General features: G+C 36.4%; 1 protein-coding gene across 2 annotated transcripts in view; it reads right to left on the bottom strand.

The window, feature by feature from the left end:
- MOSPD2 (motile sperm domain containing 2) overlaps positions 1 to 21,477 on the bottom strand; it is a 42,350-nt gene that overhangs the window by 14,376 nt on the left and 6,497 nt on the right. For both annotated transcript variants that reach the window (XM_019666302.1, XM_019666311.1), the window contains exons 3-7: positions 11,896 to 12,051; positions 10,175 to 10,261; positions 8,350 to 8,504; positions 5,040 to 5,100; positions 2,870 to 2,908 (exon numbers count right to left, since the gene is read on the bottom strand). In XM_019666302.1, coding sequence (XP_019521847.1) covers positions 2,870 to 2,908; positions 5,040 to 5,100; positions 8,350 to 8,504; positions 10,175 to 10,261; positions 11,896 to 12,051 — 498 coding nt within the window. The remainder of the gene's footprint in view (positions 1 to 2,869; positions 2,909 to 5,039; positions 5,101 to 8,349; positions 8,505 to 10,174; positions 10,262 to 11,895; positions 12,052 to 21,477) is intronic.

Raw genomic sequence — 21,477 nt, 5'->3', positions numbered from 1 at the left:
CTTTGGAAAAATGTCTACTCAACCCTTTCACCCTTTTTAATTGGGCCATGTGTCTTTTTACTGTTGCACTGTGAAAGTTATTTATATATTCTAGACATAAGTCCCTTATCAGATGTATGACTTGTAAATATTTTGTTCCATTCTGAGAGCTGTCTTTTCAACTTCTTGATGGTGTCTTGAAGCACAAAAGTTTTAAATTTTAATGAAGTTCAATGTATTTATTTTCTTTTGTCACTTGTACTTTTTTGGTGTTATATCTAAGAAATCACTGCTTAATCCAAGGTCACAAAGATTTATTCCTATGAGTTCTTATAAGAATTTTATAGTTTTAACTCTTGCATTTAGGTCTCGGATCCATTGTGAGTTAAATTTTGTACATGATGGGAGGTAGAGATCCAACTTCATTCTTTTGAGAGTGGATGGATATTCAGTTGTTCTAGTACTATTTATTAAAAAGACTATGCTTTCTCCACTGAATTGTCTTGGCACCATTGTCAAAAAATCAATTAACCATAAATGTTAGGGTTTATTTTGGGACTCTCAGTTCTATTTTATTGATCTATATGTCTGTGCTTATTTCTACCACAAAGTCTTAATTACTATAGCTTTGTAGTCAGTGTAGAAATCAAGAAGTGTGGAAGTGTGAGTCCTCCAATTGCATTGTTCTTTTTCAAAATTATTTTTCCTACTCTGGGTGTCTTGCATTTCCATATCAATTTAAAGACAAGCTTGTCAATTTCTGTTAAAAGGGCAGCTGGGATTTTGACAGGGGCTACACTGAATCTGTAGATCAATTCAGGAAGTACTGTCATCTTAATAATATCAAGTCTTCCAATCCCTGAATAAGAGATGTCTGTATACCTAGGTCTGGAATATCCTTCAGTGGTGTTTTATAGTTTTCAGTGCATAAGTCTTGAACTTATTTTATTAATTTTATTTCTAAGTACTTTATTCTTTGTGATGCTAGTTATAAATGGAATGGTTTTCTTAATTATATTTTTGGATTATTCATTGCTAGTACATAGAAATATTATTGATTTTGTGTATTAACTCTGTACTCTGCCACCTTGCTGAACTTGTTTATTAGCTCTAATCAGTTTTTTTTGTGTTTGTATTTCATAAAATTTTTCCATATAGAAGACTGCATCACCTGCAAGTATAGATAATATGACTTCTTTCCCAAAATGAATGCCTTTTTTCTTTCTTTTGCCTCAATGCCCTGGCAATACGAGTGGTGAAAGCAGACAACCTTGCCTTGTTCCTGATCTAAGAGAGAAGGCATTCACTGTTTCACCACTAAGTATGTTAGTTGCGGGGTTTCATAGATGCCGGTTTTACATAGATGCCCTTTATCACACCGAGGGAATTCTCTTCTGTGTAGTGAAGAATTAACCTTCCTCAGAAAAAGGGCTGGCCTTTGCCCTGAGTTTCTGGGAGGTAATCTTCATGCCAGATAGGGGTGCCTTTGTCTGGGGGCCTTGGGTCACACTGGAACAATATGAGTTAGGGTGGGGGCTTTGCGTCACAGTGTCAGACCTTTGGAGATACTGGAGTCTGAGATAAACATGTGGTAAAGCAGTCAGGCCTGTGCAATGGAACCCCAGTGAAAACTCTGAACACCAGTTTGGGTGAGCTTCCCTGGTTGGCAGTACTCTACGGGTACTGCCACATATTGATGCTGGGAAAGTAACTGGCTCCACAGTTGGCACTTTCCTGGATTCTGCCTTATGTTTTTCTTTGCTTGGCTAATTTTAATCTGAATCTTTTCCCTGTAATAAACCATAACTGAGTATAATAGCTTACAGTGAGTTCTATGTGTCATTCTAGTGAAGCTGAGAGTGGTTTTGGGAACCCCTTGAACTTACAGTTGGTGTCAGAAATGAGGGCAGTCTTGTGTGGACTACTGTGGTCCCCCTAACTTCACAGTTGTTCTACTCTTTGCACCTTTGATTCCTAGTTTCTTGAGTGCTTTTATCATGAGACTGTATTGGATTTTGTCAAATGCTTATTCTGTGTCTATTGAGATGATCACGTGGTTTTTTTTTCCTTTAGCCTATTAATATGTTGGATAACACTGGTTGATTTTCATATGTTGAGCTAACTTTGCATTCCTGAGATAAATCCCTCTTGGTCATAGTATATAATCCTTTTTATATGCTGCTAGATTTGGTTTGTTAGTACTTTATTGAGAGTTGGTCCATTTATTCATAAGGGGTACTGGTCTGTAGTTTTCTTTTCCTGTGATGTTTATTAGGGATAGACACCTCATAAAATGAGTTGGGAAGTATTCCCTTTTCTTTAATTTTTTGGAAGAGTTTGCGAAGGACTGGTGTTGATTCTTCTTTATATGTTTGGTACAATTTACCAGGCCATTTAGACCTGGGCTTTCCTTTGTGAGAAATTTTTTTATTGCTAGTGTTTTCAATAGTTAAAAAAATTTTTTTAATCAAAAAATATATCATGACTCATAAGGACTATGTGACTATAGAGGTTTGGAGTAAATTTCAGATTCATTCCAATTTCTTCCTCAATATCTGAAGCCCATAAGAAAACCGAGCCAAGGCCCATGTATGAAATATCCCATCTGTGTGGGTGACAAACTAAGGCTTCTGACTGTAGTTTTGCCTGAATGGTTGAAAATCTTGAGGCTGTTTTGAGAGAAGGCTAGTGGGTGTCCCCAGGGCCTGGAGGCAGAAAGTTAGGCCAGCATGCTTCGGAACAGCCTTTGAGTGTTTTAGCTCTAGTCTAAGAGTGTATACCAAGCTCAATATAAGTATTTTTTTAAAACAACCATAGAAATATGGCTAAATTGGCAAAGAAAAAAGGAAACCTGACATTTTGTTTTAGAAAGTATAAGGAGTATACTCACCATTCATTATCCAAGGCATATCAAAGATCACTATTTTTGCTGAAAGATGAAAAGAAATTCATTGAGTGTGACTTAGTACCACTATAGTCATATCATGTCTACATAACCTAGACAAAATGGTGATCTAAATGTAACTAAAAAGTGAGCTGGTTGCCTCAGTTCTAAGTCACTGTGGTGAGGGGCTAGACCAAGAGGATGGCTTCTGGGAAATGAATAATGTACTATCGCTGTCGTTTGCCAAGTACCCTGTCCTTTTGTTTATTTATTGCTTTTGTCGTTTACAGAAAGGCACACAAGACAATAGTTAAGTGAGTAAGTGGAATCTTTGGATGTGGCATGTCATATTAGTGCCGAAGTCCATTGACTTTTAAAACAATTTCAACATCTAATTTATGGTTTCAATGATAATTTTCTAGAGATTATATTGTTAAACCATTCTCACAGTTGCCCCCATTATTTTAATGTCATTATATTTTAAGAAACAAAAATTGTTTCTACTTTTCTTAATATTATGAACTCCAGGAAACCAATAATTCCAAAGAATACAAAAGTATTATTTGCATACTTAGATGAAGATATTAAATAGCCCTATTAACAATTGTGAGAAAGAACCAGAAACCACAAAAGGGATTTTTGATATCTAATTTTGTTTTCATTCCAGAAGAATTAAAATGTAATTTCATTCTTCTCTGAGCAAAGAACCTCCTAGAATGATTATATTAATCTAGGACAGTGAAGTACATGTTATGAAGAAGGTCTCTGCAAAGAGGTACCATGGTACTTAATACTATTAAGAAATAATTATATTTCATGACAGAGTTTGAAGCATAATCAATTTAAAATTCTACAAAATTCAATGCCTGCAAAACTACATTAGGTAGGTAGAATATAAACATTATCTCTAGTTATTGGAATGAATGGTATTTCAATTCACTTTAAGCCATGAACTTATTAATAGTTTTCTCAGAAAGATCTTGGATGTGTTTTTTAAGATAATAACGATAATACTATTTATAAATGGCTCTTTGCAAACTCCATCAGATATTTTATTTCATTTTGTACATTAGAGAAACAAGCTAATAATATGGAGTAGTGATTCCCTACTGAACACTGACCGGCATTGCTCAGCAACTTTATTGGATCAGGGTACATGCCAGATCCAGGAAGAATTCAGAAGGAACAGCAGACCCTACCAGGGTCCCCAAACCAGAAATTCTCTTTACCTAAAAACATTCATGAGTGCTGTCTCTGAAGACAGGATAGGGCTAGGGGTGGCACTCTTCCTTGATATTCATAATGCTTTTTGTCTGTTCCTCACTTCACACTAAGAATGATGCATAAGCATGCCAAAGTAAGATGATTTATGGATTTTATGCTTTAGTGTCACCTGAGTCACAAGTCCCCAAAGAACCTAATTGTGGTATTTGCCAGGGGTGTGCCCAGGCAGACCTGTGAGTTTCTATTTTCTGATGTCCCTGTTGCCTCTTTTCTGTCTTTTCACTTTCAACCCACTTAAGTTAAAAATATTTCTGTTTACGTGGGATGGCAACTTCATTTCTCTAGGGGGAAACCATCACATAAATCCAATAAATCAAAAATGAAGAAGATTTAGGAGTTCTTCATTCAAGTAATTAATGGAATAATCACAATTAAAAACAAATTCCAAATGCCAGATTCAAATGTAGTTCATGACAGTCAAGAGTCTTCTCTATGACAATTGTTAAATAGCAATTACTAAGAGTGTATTTTACGTATGAGTGTTGCTTATCAGAGTACACTTTATCAATAGTGTTTATCTGTTTCTTGTATATAAGAAGTTCCATATAATAAATATTATTCTAAAGAAATTTCTCAATTGAAAGATTAGTAAAAATGAGATAATCTTGGAAATGTATGTTTTTATGTCCCTATGTATATGTTAGGGTGTTGTATATACCATTTAGAACTTAAACTCTTAAAACTAACTGTAAACCACAATGATTATTTATGAAAAATTTCCCCTATACCTACTAGGAAATGCAACTAAATGTCTATGAACACGTTTTTAGGCTCTGCATCAGAAAACAATGTTTTAGTTATTAAATTCCATAAAAATATAAAGCTCCACAATTCTCACACATTATCTACAGTTTCTACATATCATATTTTTATAAAGAAGTAAGTTACTTACAGAGGTATTTAGGGTAATAAACCTTAAAGCAGTTGATGATAAAGCGTACAAAATCCATGTCCTAAAATAAAGATTACACAGTGAAATCTTTAAGAATGTCCCCATTAAAGGTGATAAATTATTAAATACAAATGAGACAATTATTAACTTCTTAAAAAAAGAAGCAATTACATAAATATATTTATTCCCAAGAATTAAGGTTTTAAGTCATTATAGCCACTTTTAATTTAATAATCAGTCCTAAAACTGAGCTAAAGAAATCAGAACCTTAAATATCATTCATGTTACCTCAAACTACAATAGTTAGATATTCAGGCTGCTAAGATAACATGGCATTATAAAATGGATTTAAAAGCAATCTCCATTGAGAAAATCTAAAAATCTGTTAAATAATTATTGAAACACATTTATAGTTTACAACCTGACTACCTGGAATAATAATACATATGTATATAAATTCTGGTATATTTGCTTCTTAAAGCTAATTTCTATACCTCTAACAGCTTCAACAGAATGCATTTTATTAGTCTTTTATATAACAGTTAATCTGATCATATGGACCTGCTATATCTATTTCACTTCTAGCTTCTTTCCTTTTATTTAGGGACCTAGAATTAGAATTTCTTGGTTTATTTTCAAGTGTTGTTCACTGACGCCAATTTCCCGGAGACTTTATAAAGAGCTGTCTGGTTGGTTTCACTGCAGTGAACACAGCAACATGAAATTAGGTTATTAGGGTTACTATTCACATGGATCATTTCACTCCATGTTATTCCATGGCCACAAGCTGACTTACTAATCCTGATCAGCCATTTTATAAGGATTGTAAGATGAAAGATACACACACACACGGTGCCAAAAAAATATATACATATTTTAATAAAGGAAAAAACTGTATTCAAATTGTAATAATATATACTGATAACAAAATATGAATACAAGTCATGTGTACACATATTTTGGCACCTCCGGTATACACACACACACACACACACACACATATATACAAAACCAGGCAAACTTAAATCCATCAATTACCGAAAGGTGGGTTAGCATGTGAGTTGAGCATGTTTAACTCCAGTAAACAGAAAGTAAGCATCCTTAACTATCTTTATTATGGGATAAATCCTAGTATAGAATTCCTTTATAACTAATCTTCATATCCACTGTGCAGAGAGCTTAATAATTTGTAGTTAAGTGTCAAAGAAATACCTCAACATAACTAGTTATACATAAATTTGGTTACCTAGTATATGATCTATGGCCCCCAGAAACTGCCTAAAAAGTCTTCATCCAATAGTCTTGTTTTCATCTTTTATGTAATCGAATATCCTTGCTTATAAAATCCCAAGTTACTACTGATTCAAGTGGATTTGAAAGGATGCCACTGGTGTATGCATTATTAGTGGGCTCTAAATAAAAAAGCTCCATGGAACTATTGGTCTGCATCCTGTGAGGATCGCTATTCATTACCTTACAAAATGTCCTCCCTTTGAGGACTCATGAAAAACTTTTCTCTTTAGTTCAAGTATCAGGAATGAATACACTTCTCCTAAGATGCTGGTTTTAAAGTATGGCCTCTGAATAATTTTAAATGATTGCATTTATTTTACGTAGGCAGCTGAAAGCTCAGAGACAAATCAGTGGCCCAACTCTTTAACAAATAATTTTTAAAATGTCTTGTCTTGTAATTCTGTATACATCTTTATAAGCCAACTTAAATCCTTTGTGATTCATGAGGGTTATATGTAAAAATAATTCAATAAGATTCAAGTGTTTTAAAACAAAATGATTTAAATATTAGTAAGGCAAATAAACTTTATTTACAAATTAAAGATGAGATAACATATAAGTAACTTGAAAAAATTCAAACAGTTGGAGTCAATTCTTTGCCCAATATTTGGCAATAAAAAATGTTAACAATTATTTTTCATGATTATGGGTTAATTGGCAAAGTATTATACATAAAGGATAACTATCATTTATTTTTATTAACTTTTTTTAGGCATTTAGATTAAATTTGGGGCATAAAATGATTTACTGTGTAATCTAAAACTCAATGACATAGAAACTAGATTGAAAAAATCCAGGGCAATGGAGTCTTAAAATATAAATAGATATAGAAAAACATCCGTGGTTCTACTGCCCAAAACAACTCATCTCTAGTTCTTTCTAGCAGTTCTCTCTAGTCTATTTTTTGTTTGTTTTTTCAACATCTAAGGTTTTTCTTTTGGGGGCTAGGTATCACTCTGAAATAATACTGTTGCCTTTTTCATTAAAAAGGTATTTTCCAATATTACTACAAATTCTTTATAAACACCATTAAACATACTCCGTCAATTAGATACACCATCAATTACCATTTCATTTCACTGTACTGACATACATTTGTTTAATTTTTCACTATTTTAAATAACACTCTGAAAAAACATTTTGGTGCACAATGCTTTTTCCATATTCAGGATTTTTTCTTCAGTATAGATTCCAGAAATTAGTTATGAGGCCAAGTATGAATGTGAACACTAAAATTCTTAACATACTTTGCCAAGTGGAGTTTCAAAAAGGTTTTAACACTGTTTCAGGCAGGTGTGCAAATGCCACTTGACTGCTACCAGAATTAGTCAGGGTTTGAATATATGAGACAACAGCTCTAATAAATGCGCTTACAGATCCCCATCACTGCTGAACAGTTTGTAGTTGCCACTCAGGTCACAAGGGCCCAAATTAAAACTAGTAGGTTTGACTAATTTTTTAAACTTGGCAAAATCACCTGGAGAAAATTGGTTTCCAGTTTTCTAGAATCCAAACAAGTAAACACAAACCCCAAGGAAAGCACAAAGTGCTGTATGTGCAAGGCTCAGGTGAACATCTCGCAGCTGCAAAACACGGTATGAATGTAATGGTACCATAGACAGCAGACGTTACTTTCCTTAGTATTTACTGAGTGCTTTACGCTGTGCCAGGCACAGGGGCAGGTGCTGGAGGATGTAAGCTTGGACAGAAAAGCTCAGTGACCACATGTACTCAGTATCCTGCCAGCCTCCACATCCTATCTCTACATCCTGTGTGTCAGACAAGGAACAGTTCTAGGAAATCGACAGTTTCAGGGCCAAATGCTGAAGTGAATTTCTTTCTTTGCAAATCTTACTCCATGTTTGACTTCACTCACAACACGGGAGAGCGGGGAATAGATCTCAAACATTACTTGGTTAGCTGAATTTTATAGCAATATTTGGTGGGGGAGGAGTGGCAGGGAGGACAGGAAGGAGGGAGGAGAAACAATGATTTAGAATGCAAGAAAAATGCTTACTATGCTGTTTATTCCAGTTTCTGACAGGTCAAACATCACTGTTATAGGTTTCCCACTTTCTCTTTTAGCATAACGTTCCAGCCAGAATGCGATTAGCTTCTTTTTGTCCAATATGGTTTTATGATCTTTTATATGATACTTCACCCTGATCCAGACTTTTAGCAGAAAAGGAGATAAAAATAAGAAAAATGTTTATGGCATTATAATGTTTTATACATGTCATTCTCTCCCTTTTCATTTTTCTTCATTTATAGTTCATTTTGTTTCTCAGATGAAAACATCTCTTCCTTTTTTAAAAAATGAGAAATAGCATGCACTTGAGGACCTCAAAGAGTAGCAGAAAGTTAAACTATTTTCCCCTCCCCCTTAGGAAATAAATAAACTTCACTAGTAAGTAAGGGGGAAAAGGAAAGATAAAAGAACACGCCGTACTTGGTAATAAGAGCACTCTTCACTGTGTTTACCAAAAAAGAAAAGTCATTGGTTCTGTGGCACAATAGAAAAAGTACTCCTTCCAGAGGAAGAGCCTGGACAGAGGCACCGTGTAGGTGTGAGTGGGTGTTGTGCACGTGGGTGGAGTGTGGCAAGCCGTTGAGAGTGGTGGCAGCTACGACAAAATGTGATGAGAGGTGAAGCCAAACAGAGACAGGGCTGGGCTTCCAGGGCTCTGCATGCAATGCTAAGGCAGTCTGATTTTCCTGTTGATGACATCTCTCAGGCAGCAGCATAGAGGGGAGACTGGACAGAGAAGGAATCCCAGCAGGGGATGCCCTGGCAAGGTGCTGCGGGGCAGGGGTAAGTGCTGGTGAAAACGGATGGGGAAGTGAAGCTGTCACACAGAAGAGCTCATGGTTGCTGGCCTGAGCTGGGCAGCACAGGGGCAGAGCAGGGGCTGGGACTCGGGCGTTCAGCTGTGTGTTGTGTTGACGGCAGCCGGCTGGCAATCCATCTGGTGGCACCAGTCAGTGGGTAGCTGGGCATGTATGTGCACGTGGCCTGGGGACCGCGAGGGCTCAGCCCTGTTTGGGGGGAAGCAGCTGAAGCTGTCAAGGTACGCGAGATCACGCAAGGAGACTGTATCAGCTAGAAAGGAAATTAGGCCAAGGAAGGAATGAAGCCAGGGCAGCACTTTGAAGGGACAAGTGGAACGACAAATGCGCAAAGAAGACTGAGGAGGAGCCAGTGACAGGAGAAGGCAAAGAGTACTGTTCAAACAGGAACACACCGCACGCCGCAGAAGGCGAGCAAGGCGTGCGCTGACCATGCATGAAGCTGCCTGGGCAGGAGGTCTGCTCGGAATGCGGCTCTGACTCTCCCGCCGGGCATCAGCCTTGGTACGAAACCAAGATGGATTTGGGGCAATGGGGAGTGAAGAGAGTTGTTGGGATGGCAGGGATGCGTGTGAGTGTTCCTCCTGCTATCACACAGATTGAGGAGGAACAAAGGGGACAAGCCTGGGAAACTTGAAAAGAAAGACATCCATGTATCAACCCTTAGGGACTGTCAAAATGATTTCCACGAAAGTACTGGATTGAAGTTTAATGTCACAGTCAAATGAGAAAGACAATAGTGACTCTGAATTACATACTTGGGCTGTGTTAGGGGCTGCAGCATTTGCCTTTGCTGCCTGTTTGATTACAATGTAGACAATAGTATAACTACTGAGTAGGTGATGCTCAGTCTAGATGTCCCTAACAGTCCCCAACTGGAGGAAACCTGCCGTGTGCTACATATGGAGGAAGTGCTGCCTATTACTAATTCTGTTGAGACAGATAAGTACATCTCGAAATCTTGAAAAGTCAGCACATAAATTCAATATACTTACGTAACTTGTTGCCTTCTTTGTCATAACCGTGAAGATAAATACCACCAATTTCCAGTAACCATCTGGGAATGGAGGATTCAGTCAGGTCTAAAAGTGATAAACTCTGATGAGTAATTGTAACTTAGTGGCCTTTTTAAAAAGAAAACTCACAACGTAACAGGTACTGTTATGTAGTAGCTCTGATATCAAAAAGATAAAGCTTATTCAAACATCTGCAGAGAACGCCTGGCAATAAAATAGTGTTTCTTACTAAGTAAACAAACTACATAAAGACAGATGAGAGAAATGAAAAAAAATTCATTGCCCTTTGACATGGTAGCCATTATTTATGTAGACACCTTTCCACGTTCTGGTTATGTTTCAAAGAATGACTTGCAAACAAATATTGTCACTGTTGGACAATTTCAAGAGAACGTGCCTGCAAACATCTACATTATAGATTCAGAATTAATGAAAAAAAATCACTATGGTTTCTTTTGCAAAATAATATTTTTCCACAAAGCTTGATATCCAGTAGAGTCTAATACATATTATAATCTTGGGGCAAGTGGAAACTACTTCAGGAAAAAATGCTACCTCCTTTAGCAAGAGGAACAAAAGGGGCCTGTCTGGTCTCTCGTGAGGCCGAGAACAAACAGAGCAACGCAGCAAGTGCTTTTATTACATTTGCCAGTAGTTCCCCAAGAACTTTCAAAGACTTCTTTTTCTCCACCTTTTTCTTTAGCTTATATCTGCTGTCTGCCACTAGAAACAAGCAATTCTATGTAAGAAAATAACTATTGTTAAACGTTTATTCTGTCCTTAAGTAATTTAGAAATATTAGATTTATATTTCTTGGCTTGAGTAATAAATGCTTCACTGTTTGTTGAAATTACCTAGCGTTTTTACATTTCCAATCGAATTATTTCTTAAATACTCCCTTTCTGATGGATTCCTTCTACAAGTGTGAGGCCTGGGGAGGGTGTCTGCTCGGTTTATTTGTTGACTATTTTGTATTAAGTCTCTAGACTCAGTCATTCCAGAGTTTATATTCCTCAAGGTCAGGACATTTTTTATACCTCATCAAAACCAGCAGTTACGCCAGTTTCTTGTTACATTTTTAGGATGAGAGATAATGAATAACCTTTTCTGAGAAGAGTGCTTTATGTATTTGAAGACTATTATAAAACCTCCCTCTAAGATTTCAAACTCCCATTTTTGGAGAAAATTTCAGTCTTGAAGTAGGCCTTGAAATGAAGCCATTCAAAGAAGGCTGCCAAGGCATCCATGGGGATAAGCTTGCTTTTGGGGGACCTCCATTCAATGATTGTATATATAACACCGATTAGCACAAGGACCTCTGGAGATGGAGAAAGCCATAAGGCAACAGCTAGAAAAACAGGCACAGTATCTCCTTCACTCTAGGCCTAGTAGCACAGATGTTGTCTTGCTATTGTTTAATGGTACCAAACTAACAAGCACACATTAGGAGATTCTGCTGTGAGTGAACAGTTAGTGTGATTCTGCTTCCTGGTGATCTGATGTCCTCACGAATGATCCGACTTGGAAGACTTACTCATATGACACTCCTTTCAAAGTGTTCTTGGGTCTGTATAAAACATTATATTCTGGCGTTTGAGATGACTGCCAAAGATATTTGCAAATATACTGTTAGATGGATGTAAAACAGTAACATTTATGCAGGGGATAGCATACCGTCAAAGCTAAATTGAACAGCTTACCGTGGACACACATTTCTTTCCTCCACTGAAAACTCTCATCGATCATCTTCAGTGTGTCATCTACAACATCGTGTCTCCAGAATAAGTAACTTTCAACCCAGTTATCATCTTGTTGTAGCCTTTCAACATCACGTGGATCATATTTATCTGGCTTATCTAGGGAAAAAAGAGTAATAAATATCCAAGTCAGACAGATTGTACAGTGAGTAATAACAAACACTAATGCCAAAGGAGAAGAAAGACCCGGAAGACAAAGCAAAACTATTTGAAGATAGACACAGGGATGCAGTTGAGATGAAAATGCAATTTAAAGGACTGATGGAATTTCTAAGTCTGAGGAGAATAAAGTTATCTAAAGATTGCAGATTTACTTTAAAAAGCCACCATAGATTTAAAAAATAAGACCACAGTAAGATATTTTGCACGACCCTCTCTAAAACTGTAAGCCAACATCTGGGAAGATCAATTGTGTTATCTGAACTTGAAATCCTTACCCTAGTCAATGAAAAATGAAATTTTATATGTAAAGAACTAAGTTGTACTTTAAACGACATTTGTTTGGCAAGTATCATTTAAAAAAATGAACAAAATACAAAATGGAAACTGAGCATGTATGTAGCAGTTAACATTTTTAATAATTTATTGGCATAATGGTTTTCAATAATAATTTCTCATTATCAGCCGACATACATGGTATGTTCTTACCCGTCTGTGTACCTGATACTCCTCTTTCCACACCCTGCTCTCACTATTTTTCTATAACTGAACTTTCCTCGTCTCCTCACAACCTTTTCTGCACTTCCCAATTCTACCATTCTACAAGACTCCTTTCAAGTGCTTCCTCTTCCATAAAATGTCCCCGGAGCCCAGAAGTCATTCCTTCCCACCTGTGAACGCTACAGGACTTGAACCGAGCCTTTCTTACGACACTTAGCACTTTTCCCCTTGAGTCAGAGTTACTGGCATGCATGCCGGCTCTTCCCATATGGGGACAGTAACGACACTGTCCATCCCATCTAAGAATTCCCCAAAGCCAATTATAGCAGTTCCAATGAAAAGGCCTTCAGGAAGCATTTGCTGAATGAATGTATTACTTCTCGCTTTTTATTTTCTCGGTTAATGGTATCCTCCCAGGGGACCTAGCAGGAAACTTCAGAAAATTCTCTGGCTCCTTCATCTCCATTGTTTTTCCATCTAATTAGTTGCCAAGTTTTATAGATTCTATCTTCTCCTTTGCTCAGCCTTATTTCAGACTCTCAGAGATAATAGCTTAAAGGGCAAGAGAATATAAAATACATTCAGAGAATTATCTTCTTGGAGTCTCAATTTCCTTATCTTTAAGCTGCTGTAGATACTCACAGGGTTGTGCAAGGATCAGATGTATATATGCAAGTACTTGGAAGTTTAAAGCACTATAAAATATAAGATTAGGCCCTAAAACATGCATGTGTAGAGTGTTATCTTGGAAATGCCTTTCAATATCTGGGTCCTATTTTCCTCATCTATACAATGAGTGGTGCTGTAGTAGGTAAACCTTGGGGAATGTTTTTTAGCTCTGCTATTGGAAAATTCATCAGTATTCAAAACAACTTTAATGATACATTTTAAACAGGAGTTGGCTATAAAAGAGTTTACACGGTTTAGCACCAAGAGAGCCCCTGGGAGCACCTGTCCCCTGAGGAAGCACCATCTCCACTGGACCAACATGGTGTTTTCCTTGAAATTACAGGCTGACTTCATTCATTTTCAAGAAAATGTCTGCCAAACACCCACATCTGAATAACCACAGTTTACTTTCCAGTTGTTCTTTCAAATAAAAGTGGTGGTCTATACAAAATATGACTAATTTAGCTGGTAACCCAAACAGGTAGAAGTGTTTAATGCATACTTCCTGATTTTGTCAGGGGAGGAGGGTGTGCACAGATGTGTGTTCTGATATCTTCAGATACATTTTGAGTGTCCATCTTTAGCTTCTTCCTGTAACATCTGGACTTACCAAAGGCGTACTTTTCTGAAAATTTCCTAACACTTGAGGGTTCAGTTGTCTGGGGGCTGTGTTTGAATGCAGCAAATTGTTTTGTCATAAGCACACTGATTACACTTGGTCTTGTGGTCCCAGGCCAAGTTTTCCTTACCTTGAATGCTCAGTTTAGTTTGTTTCTCTGTCTCATTCTTTTTCTCCCCCTTAGGCCTCTTCTGCCACCACTTTTTGCCTGCCCCTCTTCTCCCAACCTCACAAGACCCCTTCCCCAATCCTGTCCTTCCCTGTATTTTCCACCCCCATAAGCCTACGAGGGACATCATTTTGAAAGACTTTACCTCTTAATGATGAAAGCATAGAGATCAGGAAGAGATTAATTTTGAGGAGTAGAATGAAGAAATAAAATAGAGTCACTAAGTCAAGCTGCTAGATTACTGAAATTGAGTAGGCTGAGGCATGAAGAAATGATTCTCTTCTTGTTCTAACTAGCCTGGGAACTTAAACTTTTGAACTTTCCAGTCCTGTGTCAATGCCTGGACCTCCAGATAAACCCTGATTACCCTGTGAGGGACTCACGTATCCAGACCACCAGATGTGACCAGACCTCCTGGCACTCATCTTCTGGACCACCTGGCACCCATCATCCAGGCTTCCTGACATCTGACTGACAACTGTCCGGGACCAATCCTAGGGCTAAGAGTGCAGGACTGATTCATCTCAAGCATGGGACTTTTAGGAGCTCTTTATCTTTTCTTTCTTCTTTGGAACAGTTCCGGGTTTTCGCCTAGCTGTGTTCCCAGTTTGCAAACTCTAAGACACTTGAATAAATCTCTGTCATTTATTTCTAGTGAAAGCCTCCAGACTCTTTGAGTTCGTTTGACAGTATTATACACAGATATGTATGCATATGTATATACTCTCATAATATGGTATCCTTATTACATTAATCTTGCTGTGGACCAATGAAAACTTCATCATAAAGCAACATTAGTCTCAAGTGGTGAATTTTTAAGCCTCATCCTTGCCTTTCTTCAAAATAGCTCAAAGCTCATTTTGGCCACTTTGTTAAGAAATCTGAAGCACACCTGTGGTTCATTGTTTCTTTCTACTTTTTTTTCTTATATGACTTTTGCTCTGTAGATTGGTCTTATATTTATACAATGTATGGCCATCAGACAAATTGTAAAGTTCATAATTTAACAGGGAAAGAACTAAAGTTAAATAAATGGTAATGGTGATTCACCTCTGCAAGGGGCAGTACTAAATGGTACAGAGTAAAGATGACTTCTCTCAGCTTTTCAGCTCTCTGTCTGCTGTGCATGCGTGTGCACCGACACCCCCCCAGACACACACACACACACACACACACACACACACACACACACACTGTGTCTCACATGTACACCGTCGAAAAATTTTAAGTGTTGCAACATAAAGAAAATAGAATTGTGACTCATAAAACAGAAAATTCCATTAACTTTTTTTTCTCTCTTGGCCGGTGAAATGACCAACAGGTCAGAAACTGTGTTTTAAGGTTAACAAATACGAAAAAATGTCTAGCTCGATTTAGGATACAGGACAGAGTGATGGAACCAGAAGACCCATGCTGCTACTGGATAGGGAGACTGAACACGTGACTGGGCCTGATTTTCTTCTCTGTAAAATGGAGATAAGGTCTGTCTACCCACAGTCATGAAGATCAAGGACACTTTGAAAATGTTCAACACTATACTAGTAAACTTTTATTTAAATAAGAATGCGACCCATGAATAGAAGACTAAATTCTAATTGACCTATTAATCAGTTGAGAAAATATTGGAAGTATATTGTAGTTATTATCAATGTGCCTAGAATTCAGATAAAGGTTGAAAAAAATACTGACGTATTCTGATAATGAAAACTAGAGACTAGTTATCAACTGGGTGTCATAATGTTCCAAAGTAGCAAATATACAACTCTTGACTATTATAGTAGTTTAAAACCTCTTGCTTCTTATTTCTCCAGCTCTCTAAGCATGGATGGACTTAAAGTTCTGGTGGGGCCCTGGCTGGGCATTTGCATTAGATCAACCACTTCTATTGGCTGGACTGTGTAAATGTCAACAATGGGAGTGGATGGGAGGGATCAGGTGCCTAAACAACAAAAGAGTCCTTTTAAGGGCATCCTCTGTTCATTGGCCAAACCTACCCTGCCTCTCCACTTTCCTGTGAAGCTACCTGGTGAGAGACAGAGAGGCAGGTGATCTTTTAAGATGGGATTAAGCCACTGGCCTATAGGAGTGATTCTCAAAGTTCAGCAAGTATCAAAACCACCAGGAGGGCTTGTTAAAACAGGGATTGGGCCCCACCCTTAAGAGCCTCAATTCATGGGTGGGATCTGAGAATCTGCATTTGTAGCAAGTTCTCACAGGATGCTGGTGCTGCTGTCTGGTGTAGGGACCACACTTTGAGAACCACTGGTGTATTGCAGGGGTTGGCAAATGTTTCCTGTAAAGGGTCAGATGGTAAATATCTAAATATCCTGGACTTTGAAGGCCACATATGGCCTCCATTGCTGATTCTTTGTTGTTTGTTGTTTTTAGCAACCCTTTAAAAAGACAAAAAAAACCGCAACATTCTTAGCTTGAAGGAGTACAAAAACAGGACTTGGCTGACCTCCCCTCTGGTGTAGAGAGGGGAGGTGCTTTTCTGCTTCAGTTCCTAGACTTCAAAAGCTGGCTTCATAGGCTGGATATGCAAGAGACATAATAGCTTAGATGATATATCGCTCTGCTCATCTATTCAGGTCTTCTTTCCATGTTTTTGAATAACATTTTATAATTGTCTCCATAAAAGAAAAAAGTCGTACATTTCTTCAGTTAGATTGTTAGGCAGTTTAGATCTTTTTGTGTTTGCCATCACAAGGCAATCCTGACAAGATCGGCAAACCTCATACCTATTATTTTCCTTGCCATATTGATATAACTGGGTTACTTTATATACTGTAGAATTGTATACTAGTGGAAATCACTATCTTTTTCCTGACTTTATGGGAATTATTTTGAAGTTTCACAATTAAACATATCATTTTCTGTAGGTTTTTAGAAGATACACTTAAAGTGAAGAAAGTTTTCCATGTTTGCAAAAAGTTTTGTTTGCCTTTTTCATCAAGTTGAATTATAGCCAGTGTGGTTTCTCTCTATTGAAATAAGCATCTTCCCTCATTTAGTTTTGTGAATGCACATACGTTTTGTATTGGCTTAAACAAATATAGAAAAAAGGAACAGGAACCAACATGGTTACCTAAAGAGGCAAGAGGAGAAGGGAGTGAAGAGGCACAAGAGACGAAGCACTTTTCAATGTTTATCTTCTTATAGTTTTGAGATAGTTGAACTTTACCTAATCAAAATTTCATTGAGAAGCATTATGTTAACGTGGTAAATTCCCCTGCCGCCTTTTCTGATTCTGAATCATCTTTGCACTCCTGGGACTAACACAACACTTTTGCCTTATGTGTACACGTACATCTTGATGGCGGCAGGGCGGGAAGATTGGTAGAGATCTAGGACTATCAATTCAATTTATTTTATAGTCAGTGATCTAGTTAGGCTTGTTTACTTCTCATTGAGACAATTTTAGACAATTTTTCTTTTCTCCAGAAAGTTTTACCTTTAAGTTTATTAACTTACTGTGATAAAGCTGGTCATTGTATTATTCTCATGATTTAAGAAAATCTCTATCACATCTATAATTATTGCCTGCTTTTGTTCCTAGTGTATGTCTTTGACTTCTTTCTTTCTTAATTGGCTATCCTAGGTTTGTCTATTTTACTAGCCCTTTGAAAAAAACCAGTTTATGTTTATTATATCTACTATCTTTTTCTCCCATACATGAATATCTGTTCTTATTTCCTTCCTCCTACTTGCTTTGTATTTACTCATGTTCACTTTGTGGCCCCTTGAATTCAATCTTTAGCTGATTTTTATTAGGACCTTGTTTTCTAATGAATGCATGTAAGAGCATAGGTATTTTGCTATTGCTCAGCTTTAAGTATATTGTAATTTCCATTGTGATAGCCTCTTTAACCCACAGGTTATTTAGCAAAAGCAAGAAGTGCAAACATTGGTAGGAAGTTGTTAGTCTGTAGGTGATTTAGAGGTATCCTATTTTAATTTCCTAACATTTGATTTTAAGTACCTGTTTATTGTGACTTCTAATATAGTTGTTTATGGTGTGAGAACATGATCTGTATGATCTAGCTGCTATGAAATTCCTGAGACTTCTTTTATGACTTAACATGTGGTGAATGTTTGCAAAAGCTCCAAGAGCAAAAAAATACATTCAAAAGTATGTATTCTCTATTTGTTGGGTAGGAGAGACTATAAACTCATACATACACACACAAACATATCAATTATCAACTTTGTTCACTGTAGTGGTAAAATCTAAAATCTTAAGGGTTTCTTGCTTGCTTGTTCTGTGTATTTCTAAAAGAGGTTTATTAAAATCATTCAATATGTTTGTGGATTTCTTGTGTTTCCCTTATAATTCTAAGAGCTTTTGCCTTATGTAGCTTAAGGCTATATTGTAAGATACTTTTTTAGGTTCCTAATTGTTTCATGGGGTCCTTTTATTACTAGCAGCATCCCTTTTTATATATATAGTTTTTCACCCTAAATCATATTTTGTCTAGTGAAAATATAGCAAACACAGGATTAATTTTGGTTAATATTTGTTTTATACATCTTTTTCCATCTCTTTATTTCTAACTTTTCTACATTAACGTATTTTAGGTTATTAGTCTCTTACAGGCGGCATGCAATTAAGATTTTAAAAAACAAGTATATATTTGTTGATATTTGTGGCAACTATTATTGTGAATTATTTCTGCTGTTTTACTCTGTGTTTTCTACTATGCTGCTTTTTTCTTCCTTTTCTGATTCCTGCTAGAGAGAGGATGTTTTCTTCATTCCCCTTCTCATTCCTCCAGTGGTTTGGAAATTAAATATTTTATTTCTGTCTCTCAGTGGTTACTTTTAAGTTTAAATATTCACACTTAACAAAAATCTACAGTTAATATCTGTATCCTCCTTCTGAAAAAGTCTTGTAATGTTTTGCCTCAATCTCCCCTATTCCTATTATTATTGTTGAAATTTTTTTTACTAACATTAATTTAGATTGTTTTTTTACTAATGTGCTTACCAAGTTCTTTGCTTTTTATTGCTCCTTGCATCCCTCTGCTTCCTTCTGGGTTCTATATAAAAAAAGTTCTATACGTATATACCAAATCTCTGTAGTCAACACAAATTCAGCTAAAATAGTTTAGATTGACATGAAGCAATTTTTTGGTCCTCCCATTTCCTGTAAAATGGTTGCCGGGGAAACTTTTTTTAGGTAGTTCTGTGAACTCTATCCCATCTCCTAGAGATCTGATCAAACCAAAATTCTTGTCAGTTTAAATTTTCAGTAATGAAAAATCATTCACATAATCTACTATCAAGATGGCACAGATTTGGTAAATAGGCCACTCTTCTCATGCAAGCTTTTCAATTGACAATTGCTTAAAAGCAAATTGACATCTTAGAAGTGACAATATTCTAGTAACAGACTCTTTAAAGTTGTACATTCCACTAAACATTCAAGACGAGCATATATGAAGAAGTATCAACAACATAAAGAGATGAGTCAAAAAAATATGTGCCAGGTGCTGATAAAAGACATTACTGAGAATACAGATTCAAAAATAAGCAGGTATCTCTAAAGGACAAAATAAATGAATGAACAAAACAGAAACAGGCCCATAGATACAGAGAACTGAGGGTTGCTAGATGGTGGGGGGCTGGGTGAAAAAGGTGAAGGGATTAAGAAATACAAATTAGTAGTTACAAAACAGCCACGGGGGGTATAAAGTACAGCATAGGGAATATAGTCAATAATATTGTAAAAGCTATAGTGTAAGATGGGCACTAGACGTATCGGGGGGAACACTTCATAAATTATATAAATATCTAACCACTATATTGTATACCTGACACTAACATAAAATAATATTGAATGTCAACTATAATTAAAAAACACATGGAGATATATAGTACAGCATAGGGAACATAGTCAATAATATTCTAATAACTATGTACAGTGTGAGATGGATAATAGACTTATTGGGATTATTATTTTGTGAGGTTTATGTCTAATCACTATATTTTGTACACCTGAAACTAATAAAAAAAATAAAATTTTAAAAAATAAGCAGGCCTACCAATTCTCTATCCCATCACAAATATATCACTCAAGTCTCTATGTGAAGTCACAACCTTATATTCTCTACAGCAGAGGCTTGATATATTTAGATATAACAAAAATTAATAAACTCTTAAGATCTTCTCCTGTTATTCTGATCGTAACAACTTTATCTGTCTTTGAAAGGCTTTCTCTCTTGGGGATAATATATAACACATTAGTTATAAGGACTAATTTATGATCACCCACCATATGCTAGCTCAAAAGAGAGCTAGGTATTGCAGATGCAAAAATGAATAAAGCCTGAGCTGATCCCTTGGATGGTTCATAATCTAGAGAGCTTATGTGAAATATCCAATAGCATAGTTATACTTTAAATGCCATTTTCCTTTCCCCAGCCTTTCCAGAGAGGGCAGTTGAAAAGGACAATCCCTGTTTCATGTACTCTTTACCTACAGTGTTCCTTCCATTCACTGCTGATCTTCCCGTCCTTACAATTCTCCTCTCTGAGATCTCTGTGATACTAAACTTTCCTGGTTCTTCTACTTCTCTAACCATTTTGTCTCCTTTAGCCTAATAAAATGAAGGCATTCCTCAAGGTTAATTGCTTAATTAAAAAAAAGACAGACTTTTTCAAAATTAAGAGTTTACCACCAAGACCCCACCAAGGGAAAATCTAGAGGTTATACTTTAGATCAAATGATGATTTCAGATACAAGGATTTGAAACTCAAAAAGGAGTGGTAAATACAGATATTAGTAAATATATGGTAAGTAAATGAACACAGATATATAAAACAATAAATTGGAGGGAGGGGTGAATATGGGGAATCAGGTTAGAACGACACAATGACCATATATTTCACAGAGTAGAAGAGAGGAAATACTCCTAACTCATTTTATGAAAATTGCACAATTTTGATGTAAAAAATGAACAAGAAAAGTACAAGAGAGAAAAATTACAGGCCAGTTTGTGAATATAGATGCAACACTCCTAAATAAAATATTATTTAACTGAATTCACCAATATATTTTAAAAACCTGATTAATATAAATCTACCATACTAACAGATTAAAAGAAAAACACCAAGTGAACATCTCATTAGATACAATAAATGTGTTCAGTAGATGAAGAAATTGCATCTAGTAAAATTCAACCATCGCTCATGATGAGAACAAAACAAAACAGTAAACAATGACCAAAACGAGCAAACCGGGAATAGAAGGAAATGTCTTCATTTTGATAAAGGATCGCTACAGAGATCATACTTAATGGTGACATGTTTGGGGTTATCGTTCAAAGATCAGAAATAAAACAAGTAAGCTTTTATCACTGCTTCTACTCAACACTGTTCTAAAGGTTCCAGCCAATGTAAAGTAAAAG

The sequence above is a fragment of the Hipposideros armiger genome, unplaced genomic scaffold, assembly GCF_001890085.2.
Source record: "Hipposideros armiger isolate ML-2016 unplaced genomic scaffold, ASM189008v1 scaffold_13, whole genome shotgun sequence".
NCBI classification, from domain to species: domain Eukaryota; kingdom Metazoa; phylum Chordata; class Mammalia; order Chiroptera; family Hipposideridae; genus Hipposideros; species Hipposideros armiger.
This window is presented reverse-complemented; position numbering and strand designations above follow the sequence as displayed.